Below are 15000 nucleotides of genomic sequence, written 5' to 3' on the forward strand. Positions count from 1 at the left end.
CACAAACGACCCCCAACAACCCCCTAACAACGCCCAACAACCCCCAACAACCCCCTAACAACGCCCTACAACCCCCTAACAAGGCCAACAACCCCCAACAACCCCTAACAACACCCAACAACCCCCTAACAACCCCCAACAACCCCTTAACAACCCCCCAAAACCCCCTAACAACCTCCTAACAACGCCCAACAACCCCCTAACAACCCCCCAAAACCCCCTAACAACCCCTAACAACGCCCAACAACCCCCTAACAATGCCCTACAACACCTTAACAAGGCCAACAACCCCTAACAACACCCAACAACCCCCTAACAACCCCCTAACAACCCCCCCAAAACCCCCTAACAACCCCCTAACAACCCCTAACAACGTCCAACAACCCCCTAACAACCCCCCAAAACCCCCTAACAACCCCTTAACAACACCCAACAACCCCCAACAACCCCCTAACAACACCCAACAACACCCAACAACCCCCACACCCCACCCCTCCAAAAGATTTCATTCAAATCCATCTCGGACTTTTGGATTAATCCTCCAAACAGACAAACCAACACCGGTGAAAACATGACCTCCTTCCTAACCCTTCGGCCTTCGATCTTGGCTGTTCGGCCTTGGCTCTTGGCTCTTCGGTCTTGGCTCTTGGCTCTTGACTCTTCAGTCTTGGCTCTTGGCTCTTCGGTCTTGGCTCTTGACTCTTCGGTCTTGGCTCTTGGCTCTTCGGTCTTGGCTCTTGGCTCTTTGGTCTTGGCTCTTCGGTCTTGGCTCTTGACTCTTTGGCCTTGGCTCTTGGCTCTTGGCTCTTCGGTCTTGGTTCTTGGCTCTTGGCTCTTGGCTCTTGGCTCTTGATTCTTCGGTCTTGGCTCTTGGCTCTTCGGCCTTGGCTCTTCGGTCTTGGCTCTTGGCTCTTGGCTCTTCGGTCTTGGCTCTTGGCTCTTGACTCTTCGGTCTTGGCTCTTGGCTCTTCGGCCTTGGCTCTTCGGTCTTGGCTCTTGGCTCTTCGGCCTTGGCTCTTCGGCCTTTGCTCTTGGCTCTTCGGTCTTGGCTCTTCGGTCTTGGCTCTTGGCTCTTGGCTCTTCGGTCTTGGCTCTTGGGCCTTTGCTCTTGGCTCTTCGGTCTTGGCTCTTCGGTCTTGGCTCTTGGCTCTTTGGTCTTGGGTCTGGACTCTTTGGTCTTGGCTCTTCGGTCTTGGCTCTTGGCTCTTTGGTCTTGGCTCTTGACTCTTTGCTCTTGGCTCTTCGGTCTTGGCTCTTGGCTCTTTGGTCTTGGCTCTTGACTCTTTGCTCTTGGCTCTTCGGTCTTGGCTCTTCGGTCTTGGCTCTTGGCTCTTTGGTCTTGGCTCTGGGCTCTTCGGTCTTGGCTCTTGACTCTTGGCTCTTCGGTCTTGGCTCTTGGCTCTTGGCTCTTGGCTCTTGACTCTTTGGTCTTGGCTCTTCGGTCTTGGCTCTTCGGTCTTGGCTCTTCGGTCTTGACTCTTGGCTCTTCAGCCTTGGTGGAGGTAATAATGGATCAAATAAGGTCAGTTAGTGAAAAACAACAAAACACAAACACAGTTTTGTCTTCAGTCTCGTTTCCACCGTTTTTAATGTGTCATCACGTCAAACTGCCGACTTGTCAGATGTTCACTGAGTTCAGACTCACAGCAGAGATAGAAAAATATCATCTGGAATAATAAAAGTACAACATCAGGAAAGATTCAGCTCTGAACCTGCTTCAGTTAAACACCGAGGGAAGATAATTCACATTATAAATGAATCCTGTTTATATATATATAGTTTATATATGAATTTGATATTGAAATGACACGTTGGTGGTGAATGGAAGTCAAAGCCCTGATATGCAGGAACATTTTATCTGAAAAATAAAAAATGTATTCTGATTTGAAAATTAACCAAACTGTAAAAATATTAAACTTTTTATTTGAACATTTATTTTCTGTACTTTTATTTAACTCACTTTCTATTCTCATATTTCCATTTACTTTGATCAGATAGTCAACTGATTATCTCGAGTAGCAGCGTGAAATGAAAAATGCATAAATTCATATAGCCTAATAATAATAATTATTATAGTAATAATAGTATATAATATAGTATAACAGTATAGTAATAGTATAATATAGTATATAATAATACATCGTTTTAGATTTGTGAAATTATCCTCCATTATTCAGGCGGGTCTGTGAAACACTGACGTTGTACTTTCCTCCATCACGTTGACCTCCCAGTTGATCTGGTCCAGAGACCGGATCAGAACCTCTGCAGAGACCGGATCAGAACCTCTGCAGAGACCGGATCAGAACCTCTGCAGCAGGTTTTTATTATGAGATCAAATGTTTCTGAGCAGTTTTTAAACCTGTTTCAGATTTCATGCTTCGTTTCTTCGGATCAGAACCGGTTCATTGTTCAGTCGTTGCAGCTCTGACCTCCAGCGGACCTCCTGACGCCGTCAACGAGTGTGTCCTTCATCAGTTTTTGGTCCCGGGATGATTCAGGTGGGCTGAAACTACATGAAGGTTACACAACGTAACCTCAGATCTACGAGGGAGCTGAGAGGCTCTACAGTGTGACATCACTCTCCAGCCTGCAGGAACAGCCAATCAGAACACAGTTAAATTCAACTGAACTTACATCAGGGCAGACGAGAACGCTCCATTTAACAACAGCTTCTACTGTTTCTACTGTTTCTACTGTGTGAACTCATCAAGGTAACTTAGCAACCGCTTTACTGAACGTCTGTTTGTAGTTCATCGATCTCGGTCGTCACTTGAGCGTCATTCACCCACGACCGGGTCAGACACGACCGGGTCAGACACCTGCAACCGACCCAACCAACACGCTCCGTTAGCTAGCAATGTTTAAAATCAGCTAGCTGAGCTAACACTGCGCGTCGTCCAGCTAGCTGAGCTAACACTGTGCGTCGTCCAGCTAGCTGAGCTAACACTGCGCGTCGTCCAGCTAGCTGAGCTAACACTGTGCGTCGTCCAGCTAGCTGAGCTAACACTGCGCGTCGTCCAGCTAGCTGAGCTAACACTGCGCGTCGTCCAGCTAGCTGAGCTAACACTGTGCGTCGTCCAGCTAGCTGAGCTAACACTGCGCGTCGTCCAGCTAGCTGAGCTAACACTGTGCGTCGTCCAGCTAGCTGAGCTAACACTGCGCGTCGTCCAGCTAGCTGAGCTAACACTGTGCGTCGTCCAGCTAGCTGAGCTAACACTGCGCGTCGTCCAGCTAGCTGAGCTAACACTGTGCGTCGTCCAGCTAGCTGAGCTAACACTGTGCGTCGTCCAGCTAGCTGAGCTAACACTGCGCGTCGTCCAGCTAGCTGAGCTAACACTGTGCGTCGTCCAGCTAGCTGAGCTAACACTGTGCGTAGTCCAGCTAGCTGAACTAACACTGTGCGTCGTCCAGCTAGCTGAGCTAACACTGTGTGTCGTCCAGCTAGCTGAGCTAACACTGTGCGTCGTCCAGCTAGCTGAGCTAACACTGTGCGTCGTCCAGCTAGCTGAGCTAACACTGTGTGTCGTCCAGCACCACTTTGGTCCAGCCGGCCTCCTGAGGCCAGAATGTGTGTCAGCTACATATCAGGTGTCTGAACAAGAACTTCCTGGTAAACAGTAGCTAACAGGAAGCTAGTTAGCATATTGCCGTTGTGGATTTCACTTGTCTGAAACACAACGTTCATCTGTGGCCGTGGAAACCATCCTTGTCTTCGTCCTTGAGGTGTGACGGTGTAGTTCCAGAGTCAGCTGACAGCTGGGCTCTGCTCTGATTGGCTGACAGCAGCCAGAGGCAGGTCAGTGGGGCAGTGAAGCCAACGTGCCTCAGTCAGGAAGCTGCTGGTTCAAACCCTGAATCCTTCTGAATCCTCATGTCGCTTCGGTCCGATCAGACTGAGCCGACCCTGCTGAGTGTTCAGCTGCTGGACTCTGGAGGCTGCACACCCTGAAACACAGACGTCAACACCGTTAACGAGATTTAATTACATCATTATATAGATTCATACAACCATTGACATCTGTACAGCTAACACTCAATGATAGGAAACCCTGTAGGGTTTACCCCAGGTGTACAGGGTTTACCCCAGGTGTACAGGGTTCACCCCAGGTGTACAGGGTTCACCCCAGGTGTACAGGGTGTACCTCTGGTGTACAGGGTTTACCCCAGGTGTACAGAGTTTACCCCAGGTGTACCCTAGGTGTACAGGTTTTACCCCAGGTGTACAGGGTTTACCCCAGGTGTACAGGGTGTACCCTAGGTGTACAGGGTTCACCCCAGGTGTACAGGGTTTACCCCAGGTGTACAGGGTTTACCCCAGGTGTACTGAAACGTGTTGCTGTGTGACTCACCAGCTGCTGTTAGGACCAGAGGATGAACGCCAAAGAGAAGAATAGAAAGAGGAATAGAAACTGAAAGAAAAGAAGTGGAGAGTCAGTTGAAGAGTCACAGAAAGTAGATCGTTTACAACCAGACTCTATTGTGTCTCTATTATTCCGTACCTTCTCCTCCAGCTCTTTAATCTGTCGTTTTTGTGCTTCTATAAATTCCTCCAGCTCCTTGTTCCTCTGGAAACACAAACACCAACAATACATGAAACATACAACAAGTCCACCTGTAGTTACCTGTAGTTTAACAGTTTACCTGTAGTTACCTGTAGTTTAACAGTTTACCTGTAGTTACCTGTAGTTTAAACGTCTACCTGTAGTTTAACAGTTTACCTGTAGTTACCTGTAGTTTAACAGTTTACCTGTAGTTTAACAGTTTACCTGTAGTTACCTGTAGTTTAAACGTCTACCTGTAGTTTAACAGTCTACCTGTAGTTACCTGTAGTTTAACAGTTTACCTGTAGTTACCTGTAATTTAAACATCTACCTGTAGTTTAACAGTTTACCTGTAGTTACCTGTAGTTTAACAGTTTACCTGTAGTTTAACAGTTTACCTCTAGTTACCTGTAGTTTAACAGTTTACCTGTAGTTTAACAGTTTACCTGTAGTTACCTGTAGTTTAACAGTTTACCTGTAGTTTAACATTTTACCTGTAGTTACCTGTAGTTTAACAGTTTACCTGTAGTTACCTGTAGTTTAAACGTCTACCTGTAGTTTAACAATTTACCTGTAGTTACCTGTAGTTTAACAGTTTACCTGTAGTTTAACAGTTTACCTCTAGTTACCTGTAGTTTAACAGTTTACCTGTAATTTAACAGTTTACCTGTAGTTACCTGTAGTTTAACAGTTTACCTGTAGTTTAACATTTTACCTGTAGTTACCTGTAGTTTAACAGTTTACCTGTAGTTACCTGTAGTTTAAACGTCTACCTGTAGTTTAACAGTTTACCTGTAGTTACCTGTAGTTTAAACGTCTACCTGTAGTTTAACAGTTTACCTGTAGTTACCTGTAGTTTAACAGTTTACCTGTAGTTTAACAGTTTACCTGTAGTTACCTGTATTTTAAACGTCTACCTGTAGTTTAATAGTCTACCTGTAGTTACCTGTAGTTTAACAGTTTACCTGTAGTTACCTGTATTTTAAACATCTACCTGTAGTTTAATAGTCTACCTGTAGTTACCTGTAGTTTAACAGTTTACCTGTAGTTTAACAGTCTACCTGTAGTTACCTGTAGTTTAACAGTTTACCTGTAGTTAAATAGTCTACCTGTAGTTACCTGTAGTTTAACAGTTTACCTGTAGTTTAACAGTTTACCTGTAGTTACCTGTAGTTTAACAGTTTACCTGTAGTTAAATAGTCTACCTGTAGTTACCTGTAGTTTAATAGTTTACCTGTAGTTTAAACGTCTACCTGTAGTTACCTGTAGTTTAAACGTCTACCTGTAGTTTAACAGTTTACCTGTAGTTACCTTTAGTTTAACAGTTTACCTGAAGTTACCTGTAGTTTAACAGTTCACCTGTAGTTTAACAGTTTACCTGTAGTTACCTTTAGTTTAACAGTTTACCTGTAGTTACCTGTAGTTTAACAATTTACCTGTAGTTTAACAGTTTACCTGTAGTTACCTGTAGTTTAACAGTTTAGCTGTAGTTTAACAGTTTACCTGTAGTTACCTGTAGTTTAAACGTCTACCTGTAGTTTAATAGTCTACCTGTAGTTACCTGTAGTTTAACAGTTCACCTGTAGTTAAATGTAGTTTAAACATCTACCTGTAGTTTAACAGCTTACCTGTAGTTACCTGTAGTTTAACAGTTTACCTGTAGTTTAACAGTTTACCTCTAGTTTAATAGTTTACCTGTAGTTACCTGTAGTTTAACAGTTTACCTGTAGTTACCTGTATTTTAAACGTCTACCTTAAGTCTAATAGTCTACCTGTAGTTACCTGTAGTTTAACAGTTTACCTGTAGTTACCTGTATTTTAAACGTCTACCTGTAGTTTAATAGTCTACCTGTAGTTACCTGTAGTTTAATAGTTTACTTGTAGTTTAATAGTCTACCTGAAGTTACCTGTAGTTTAAACATCTACCTGTAGTTTAACAGTTTACCTGTAGTTTAACAGTTTACCTGTAGTTACCTGTAGTTTAACAGTTTACCTGTAGTTAAATAGTCTACCTGTAGTTACCTGTAGTTTAATAGTTTACCTGTAGTTTAATAGTCTACCTGTAGTTACCTGTAGTTTAAACGTCTACCTGTAGTTTAATAGTCTACCTGTAGTTAAATGTAGTTTAAACATCTACCTGTAGTTTAACAGGTTACCTGTAGTTTAACCATCTACCTGTTGTGTGAGCTGCAGTATCTCCATCCTCTCTCGGAGGATCTGGACGTCTCTCTCTCTCAGCTCACACATCACCGATCGTTTCCATTGGTCCATAGCTCTCCTCAGGCTGTCCCTCTCGTCCTCCGTCAGTGTTTCAGACAGACGACCCTTCTCCATCTTTAATCCCTCCATCCTGAACTCCTCCTCCTGCTGCAGAGCCTCAAACAACATGGCCTCCAGCTCCAGGATCCTCTGAGGACACCAAGAAAATATTTCATCCCATCAGAAAAATCAATATTAGCTGTGAGGAGTAAAGTAGAATAATGAACCGGTGTTTGTGAAGCTGTTAGTGGTTGTTAGGGGTTGTTAGGGGGTTGTTGGGGGGTTGTTGGGAGGTTGTCGGGGGTTGTTGGTTTTTTTTAGGGGGTTGTTGGGGGGTTGTTAGGGGTTGTTTGGGATTGTTAGGGGTTGTTGGGGGGTTGTTGGGGGGTTTGGTTAGGGGGTTGTCGGAGGTTGTTGGGGGTTGTTGGGGGGTTGTTGGGGGGTTATTAGGGGGTTGTCGGGGGTTGTCAGGGGTTGTTAGGGAATGTTGGTTTTTTTTAGGGGGTTGTTGGTTTTTTTTAGGGTTTATTAAGGGTTGTTAGGGGGTTGTTGGGGATTGTTAGGAGTTTTTAGGGGGTTGTTGGGGGGTTGTCAGGGTTTTTTAGGGTTTGTTAGGGGTTGTTAGGGGGTTGTTGGGGGGTTGTCAGGGTTTTTAGGGTTTGTTAGGGAGTTGTTAGGGGGTTGTTGGTTTTTTTTAGGGTTTGTTAGGGAGTTGTTAGGGGGTTGTTGGTTTTTTTTAGGGTTTGTTAGGGAGTTGTTAGGGGGTTGTTGTGGGTTTTTAGGGGTTGTTAGGGGTTGTTGGGGTTTTTAGGGTTTGTTAGGGAGTTGTTAGGGGGTTGTTGGGGTTTTTTAGGGGTTGTTAGGGGGTTGTTAGGGAGTTGTTGGGGGTTGTTGGGGGTTGAACTATCACTGCGTCTCACACTGACCTTATGAGCCTGATCCATGGACTGCTTCCTGTAGTCCAGCTCTTCATCCAGGTAACCCTTCTGTTTACTGAACAGGTCCTACACAACAACACACAGAGGTCAAAGGTCACCTGAAGGTTGTCAGATAATGTTAGACAACAGAAATACAACCGTAAACAACTTCACCGTGTTTTTACCTGAGGCGTCACCGTGACGACGAGCTCCTCGGTTGGTTCGACTCCTTCAAGAGGAACTCATTAATGTTTTTAAAATGTATAAAGTTGTTAAAGCTTTCAGAACGCTGCTGCTATGAGGCGTCCTCGTGGGTTTGACCCCGTTCACATCCGTCTCTCTACCGTCACTAATGATACAAACACACACCGAGGCTGCTGCTGTCCTTTTAGTCTTTTACCTTCTCACTCTCAATGTCCAACATCTTCTGCTGCAGAGCCGACTTGGTCACCTCGATGGACTCCAACCACTGAGCAGAGACAGACATGTAGAGAGACAGACAGGTAGAGAGACAGGTAGAGAGACAGACAGGTAGAGAGACAGACAGGTAGAGGGACAGGTAGAGGGGGACAGAATGACTGTGTTTATATACATGATTCAGACGGGGTCAAAGGTCAGCATCACTGCTGTGTTACCTTCTCTGCCAGAGTGAGGACAGTCCTGGCCTGGATCACCACCACCTGCTCGTCATTGGACAGGTTCTGCAGGAAGACACGCAAACAGCAACACGTCAACAACACGCCAACAACACGTCAATAACACGTCAACAACACGCCAACAACACGTCAACAACACGTAAATAACTGAAGGATCTACTGCAGCAGACTGAAGCTCAGGTTTGAAGCTTCAGGTCCAAATAAACAGAACCGACGGTAGAAGACGGAGTTCAGGTCCAAACTGATTGACTTCAATAATTAAACACATACATGTACAAAATAAATTCAACATACACTTACGGCGTTATCTCCCAGAATGTCCAGCTTCTTCATCAACTCACTGATCACGATCTCCTGAAGAACAACAACACAACACATCATTCAGCAGAACCAACAATTACTCAGGTGTACTCAGGTGTGTTCACAGGTTTACTCAGGTGTTTACAGGTGTACTCAGGTGTGTTCACAGGTGTACTCAGGTGTTTACAGGTGTACTCAGGTGTGATTACAGGTGTACTCAGATGTTTGTAGGTGTACTCGGGTATGTTTACAGGTGTACTCAGGTGTTTACAGGTGTACTCAGGTGTGTTTACAGGTGTACTCAGGTGTTTACAGGTGTACTCAGGTGTGTTTACAGGTATACTCAGGTGTGTTTATAAGTGTACTCAGGTGTTGACAGGTGTACTCAGGTGTGTTTATAGGTGTACTCAGGTGTGTTTATAAGTGTACTCAGGTGTTTACAGGTGTACTCAGGTGTGTTTATAAGTGTACTCAGGTGTTTACAGGTGTACGCAGGTGTGTTTACAGGTGTACTCAGGTGTTTGTAGGTGTACTCAGGTGTTTATAGGTGCACTCAGGTGTGTTTATAGGTGTACTCAGGTGTTTACAGGTGTACTCAGGTGTGTTTATAGGTGTACTCAGGTGTTTACAGGTGTACTCAGGTGTGTTTATAGGTGTACTCAGGTGTGTTTATAAGTGTACTCAGGTATGTTTACAGGTGCACTCAGGTGTGTTTACAGGTGTACTCAGGTGTTTACGGGTGTACTCCGGTGTTTGTAGGTGCACTCAGGTGTGTTAACAGGTGTACTCAGGTATGTTTACAGGTGTACTCAGGTATGGTTACAGGTGCACTCAGGTGTGTTAACAGGTGTACTCAGGTATGTTTACAGGTGTACTCAGGTATGGTTACAGGTGCACTCAGGTGTGTTTACAGGTGTACTCAGGTATTTACGGGTGTACTCCGGTGTTTGTAGGTGCACTCAGGTGTGTTAACAGGTGTACTCAGGTATGTTTACAGGTGTACTCAGGTATGGTTACAGGTGCACTCAGGTGTGTTTACAGGTGTACTCAGGTGTTTACGGGTGTACTCCGGTGTTTTTAGGTGCACTCAGGTGTGTTTACAGGTGTACTCAGGTATGTTTACAGGTGTACTCAGGTGTTTACGGGTGTACTCCGGTGTTTGTAGGTGCACTCAGGTGTGTTTACAGGTGTACTCAGGTATGTTTACAGGTGTAATCAGGTGTGTTTACAGGTGTACTCAGGTGTTTACGGGTGTACTCCGGTGTTTGTAGGTGCACTCAGGTGTGTTTACAGGTGTACTCAGGTATGTTTACAGGTGTACTCAGGTATGGTTACAGGTGCACTCAGGTGTGTTTACAGGTGTACTCAGGTGTTTACGGGTGTACTCCGGTGTTTGTAGGTGCACTCAGGTGTGTTTACAGGTGTACTCAGGTATGTTTACAGGTGTACTCAGGTATGGTTACAGGTGCACTCAGGTGTGTTTACAGGTGTACTCAGGTGTAGGCCTACTGTTACTCACAGCGACTCCCTCTGCCTCGCAGTAGATCTGTAGAGGACTGAGGCCTTCTGGGAAATGGATGTGTTGGAAGTTAATGGCAGGTGAGCGTCGCTCCCTCTCCTGAACAGTCAACATGGTTTCCATAGAAACAGAGACACGTGTCAGTCTGACTGTTTGAACTTGTTGTTGTTGTTGTTGTTTAGGTCAGTCTGACTGTCTTTACCTCGAGCTCTAGGATCCTGAACTCCAGCAGTTCGTTCTGGTCTCTGACGTCCTGGATGTCGTTCTCCAGCTTCAGTTCTTCACCTTCCATCCGCTTCACCTGCAGAATATCAGAAACATACAGAAACAACGTCACATCATCACGTTTTTATATCTTCTATCAGAAATATTCAGTCTTACTAATGTAAACAAAGAGTCAGTGTTAATATGAATGCATTTATTCACTCGTATTATTATTCGTTGTCTTTCATGTGTTCAGAGTCAAAAAGAGATTTTACAGTTTGTTCACCTTCTCTACCAGCTGCTGATTCCTCTGATACAACGACTGCTTCTCCTCCACCCACTGGACATCCTGAGAGACAGACAGGGGGACAGACAGACAGAGAGAGAGACAGAGAGACAGAGAGACAGACAGACAGACAGGGGGACAGACAGGTGGACAGACAGGTGGACAGAGAGAGAGACAGACAGGTCGACAGACAGACAGACAGACAGACAGACAGACAGACAGGTCGACAGACACAGAGACGGACAGAGAGACAGACAGACAGGGGGACAGACAGACAGAGAAAGAGACAGAGAGACAGACAGACAGGGGGACAGACAGAGAGAGAGAGACAGGGGGACAGACAGAGAGACAGACAGGTGGACAGACAGACAGACAGGCAGAGAGAGAGACAGAGAGACAGACAGACAGACAGACAGGGGGACAGATAGGTGGACAGAGAGAGAGACAGATTGAGAGAGAGACGGGGACAGACAGAGAGACAGACAGGTGGACAGACAGACAGGTGGACAGACAGAGAGACAGACAGAGAGACAGACAGAGAGACAGACAGACAGGTGGACAGACAGAGAGACAGACAGACAACAGTGTCAGTAGTTCTTAAATAAGTGATATTTACAGCTCAAACCTCCGAGATTCCTGCTCTACGTTCTACGTTCTATCTTCAACGTTCTATGTTCTACGCTCAATGTTCTACGTTCTACGTTCTATGTTCTACGTTCTATGTTCTATGTTCTATATCAGAGGTGTTCAATCATGTACCACAGAGAGCCACCAGTCAGACTGATCACACATAAGCTCCTCCCCTCTACCTGAGTAGTGGGCGGAGTCTTTGTTCTGATTGGTGGAGCTGGTTGTGGTCAAATGTTCTGATTCAGGTTCTGATTGGTTTAGTTTGGCTCTTCATGGAATATGATTGGTCACTCTGTTCTACGTTCTACCGTTTGTTCTACCTCTCGCTCGCTCGCTCTCATTGGTTCTCTGCGCCTCTGATCAGCTTGAAGACACATCCCAGGAGTCTACCCTGGAACCAATCAGAACGCAGATAAGATTCCCACCTGATGCCTTCATCATACCCAGGTTATCTTCACCATACCCAGGTTATCTTCACCATACCCAGGTTATCTTCATCATACCCAGGTTATCTTCACCATACCCAGGTTATCTTCACCATACCCAGGTTATCTTCATCATACCCAGGTTATCTTCACCATACCCAGGTTATCTTCACCATACCCAGGTTATCTTCACCATATCAGGGTATCGTCACCATACCCAGGTTATCTTCATCATACCCGGGTTATCTTCACCATACCCAGGTTATCTTCACCATACCCAGGGTATCTTCATCATACCCGGGTTATCTTCACCATACCCAGGTTATCTTCACCATACCCAGGGTATCTTCATCATACCCAGGGTATCTTCACCATACCCAGGTTATCTTCACCATACCCAGGGTATCGTCATCATACCTAGGTTATCTTCACCATACCCAGGTTATCTTCACCATACCCAGGGTATCGTCATCATACCCAGGTTATCTTCACCATACCCAGGTTATCTTCACCATACCCAGGTTATCTTCACCATACCCAGGGTATCGTCATCATACCCAGGGTATCTTCACCATACCCAGGGTATCGTCATCATACCCAGGGTATCTTCACCATACCCAGGTTATCTTCACCATACCCAGGGTATCGTCATCATACCCAGGTTATCTTCACCATACCCAGGTTATCTTCACCATACCCAGGTTATCTTCACCATACCCGGGGTATCTTCACCATACCCGGGGTATCTTCACCATACCCAGGGTATCGTCATCATACCCAGGTTATCTTCACCAATCCGGGGTATCTTCACCATACCCAGGGTATCGTCATCATACCCAGGTTATCTTCACCATACCCGGGGTATCTTCACCATACCCAGGGTATCGTCATCATACCCAGGTTATCTTCACCATACCCGGGTTATCTTCACCATACCCAGGGTATCGTCATCATACCCAGGTTATCTTCACCATACCCAGGGTATCGTCATCATACCCAGGTTATCTTCACCATACCCGGGGTATCGTCATCATACCCAGGGTATCTTCACCATACCTGGGGTATCTTCACCATACCCAGGGTATCGTCATCATACCCAGGTTATATTCACCATACCCAGGTTATCTTCATCATACCAGGGTATCTTCAACATACCGGGGTATATTCATCATACCGGGGTATCTTCATCATACCCAGGCTATGTTCACCATACCCAGGTTATCTTCACCATACCCAGGGTATCTTCAACATACCGGGGTATATTCATCATACCCAGGCTATGTTCATCATACCCAGGGTATCTTCACCATACCCAGGGTATCATTATCATACCCAGGATATCTTCACCATACCCAGGTTATCTTCACCATACCCAGGGTATCATGATCATACCAGGGTATCTCCATCATACCCAGGTTATCTTCATTGTTTCTGTTTGTCTATTTAGTTTATTTCATCTGTAGTGAACTAAACCTCCTATCATCTGTTTTATTATTATGATTATTATGATTATTAATAATAATCATAATAATTATTATTATTATTGATTATTATTTCATATCTTATTTCTAACTCTAACATGTAAAGATTAAATTCAGTGTGTTACCCGTCCTTGTTGCTTCAGGGCCGATTCCAGATCTGCTACTCTGGTTTCATATCGACTGATTTCAGCCAGCAGCTGCTCTCTGGTCTGAAACACAGGGAATAGAACTATCAACCTGTTAGTGCCTTGCTTCATTACAGAGAATAGACCATCGACCTGTTAGTGCCTTGCTTCATTACAGGGAATAGAACCATCGACCTGTTAGTGCCTTGCTTCATTACAGGGAATAGAACCATCGACCTGTTAGTGCCTTGCTTCATTACAGAGAATAGAACCATCAACCTGTTAGTGCCTTGCTTCATTACAGAGAATAGACCATCGACCTGTTAGTGCCTTGCTTCATTACAGGGAATAGAACCATCGACCTGTTAGTGCCTTGCTTCATTACAGAGAATAGACCATCGACCTGTTAGTGCCTTGCTTCATTACAGGGAATAGAACCATCGACCTGTTAGTGCCTTGCTTCATTACAGGGAATAGAACCATCGACCTGTTAGTGCCTTGCTTCATTACAGAGAATAGAACCATCGACCTGTTAGTGCCTTGCTTCATTACAGGGAATAGAACCATCGACCTGTTAGTGCCTTGCTTCATTACAGAGAATAGAACCATCAACCTGTTAGTGCCTTGCTTCATTACAGAGAATAGAACCATCAACCTGTTAGTGCCTTGCTTCATTACAGAGAATAGAACCATCGACCTGTTAGTGCCTTGCTTCATTACAGGGAATAGAACCATCGACCTGTTAGTGCCTTGCTTCATTACAGGGAATAGAACCATCACCCTGTTAGTGCCTTGCTCAGAGGTCGGGTCACCTTGATCTCCTTCTCGGCGTCGTAGTTGCCTCCGCTCGTCTCCGTCAGCAGAGCATAAGCTCGCTGCAGCGCCTGATACTCCTGAGTCAGCTGACGGTACCGGAACTCTGCATCATCACGCACACACACCTGAAACACACAAACAGAACCAGTAACAGAACCAGTCGGACCAGTAACAGAACCAGTCGGACCAGTAACAGAACCAGTCGGACAAGTAACAGAACCAGTAACAGAACTAATAACAGAACCAGTCAGACCAGAGAGACCAGTAACAGAACCAGTAACAGTACCAGTAACAGAACCAGTCAGACCAGTAACAGAACCAACGGTATGTGTGTACCTCGTCTGGTTCTGTATCTGGAGTTCTGTCGGTGTGAAACGACAAAGACGATCCATCAGAGTCCGCCGACGCTTCCTCATCATAACCGTAGAACGTCTCTATGACCTGTGTGAGAACAAGAGAACAAGAGAACAGGAGAACAGTAGAACAGTAGAACAGTAGAATAAAAGAACAGTAGAACATGAGAACATGAGAAAAAGAGAACAGGAGAACAGTAGAACATGAGAACAGGAGAACAGGAGAATGGTAGAACAGGAGAAAAAGAAAACAGGAGAACAGTAGAACAGGAGAAAAAGAGAACAAGAGAACAGGAGAACAAGAGAACAGTAGAACAAGAGAACAGGAGAACAGGAGAACAGGAGAACAGTAAAACAGTAGAATAAAAGAACAGTAGAACAGTAGAACAGTAGAACATGAGAACATGAGAACATGAGAACAGTAGAACAGTAGAACAGTAGAACAGTAGAACAGGAGAACAGCAGAACAAGAGAACAGTAGAACAAGA

At 45.1% G+C, this 15000-nt stretch overlaps 2 protein-coding genes across 8 annotated transcripts in view; one reads left to right on the forward strand and one right to left on the reverse strand.

Annotated features, from left to right (window-relative positions):
- Positions 1-1557: 1557 nt before the first annotated feature.
- jakmip3 (Janus kinase and microtubule interacting protein 3) overlaps positions 1558-15000 on the reverse strand; it is a 23907-nt gene continuing 10464 nt past the window's right edge. For 5 of the 7 annotated variants that reach the window (XM_037754915.1, XM_037754916.1, XM_037754920.1 and 2 more), the window contains 14 exons: positions 14496-14600; positions 14156-14284; positions 13344-13427; positions 10683-10745; positions 10395-10493; positions 10193-10291; positions 8668-8727; positions 8353-8418; positions 8118-8186; positions 7727-7804; positions 6717-6950; positions 4500-4565; positions 4350-4409; positions 1558-3945 (listed from right to left, as the gene is read on the reverse strand). In XM_037754915.1, coding sequence (XP_037610843.1) covers positions 4359-4409; positions 4500-4565; positions 6717-6950; positions 7727-7804; positions 8118-8186; positions 8353-8418; positions 8668-8727; positions 10193-10291; positions 10395-10493; positions 10683-10745; positions 13344-13427; positions 14156-14284; positions 14496-14600 — 1203 coding nt within the window. In that variant the 3' untranslated portion in view covers positions 1558-3945; positions 4350-4358. Of the gene's footprint in view, positions 3946-4349; positions 4410-4499; positions 4566-6716; positions 6951-7726; positions 7805-7902; positions 7947-8117; positions 8187-8352; positions 8419-8667; positions 8728-10192; positions 10292-10394; positions 10494-10682; positions 10746-13343; positions 13428-14155; positions 14285-14495; positions 14601-15000 lie in introns of those variants that run through there. The other 2 variants (XM_037754918.1, XR_005204670.1) reach the window with 2 other exon arrangements.
- On the forward strand, positions 11701-13333 carry LOC119479393. The gene is made up of 2 exons (XM_037754928.1): positions 11701-11919; positions 11959-13333. The coding sequence occupies exons 1-2, from the start codon at positions 11741-11743 to the stop codon at positions 13121-13123; spliced, it is 1344 nt and encodes a 447-aa protein (XP_037610856.1). The 5' UTR covers positions 11701-11740; the 3' UTR covers positions 13124-13333.

This window comes from Sebastes umbrosus, chromosome 20 (genome assembly GCF_015220745.1).
Source record: "Sebastes umbrosus isolate fSebUmb1 chromosome 20, fSebUmb1.pri, whole genome shotgun sequence".
NCBI classification, from domain to species: Eukaryota; Metazoa; Chordata; class Actinopteri; order Perciformes; family Sebastidae; genus Sebastes; species Sebastes umbrosus.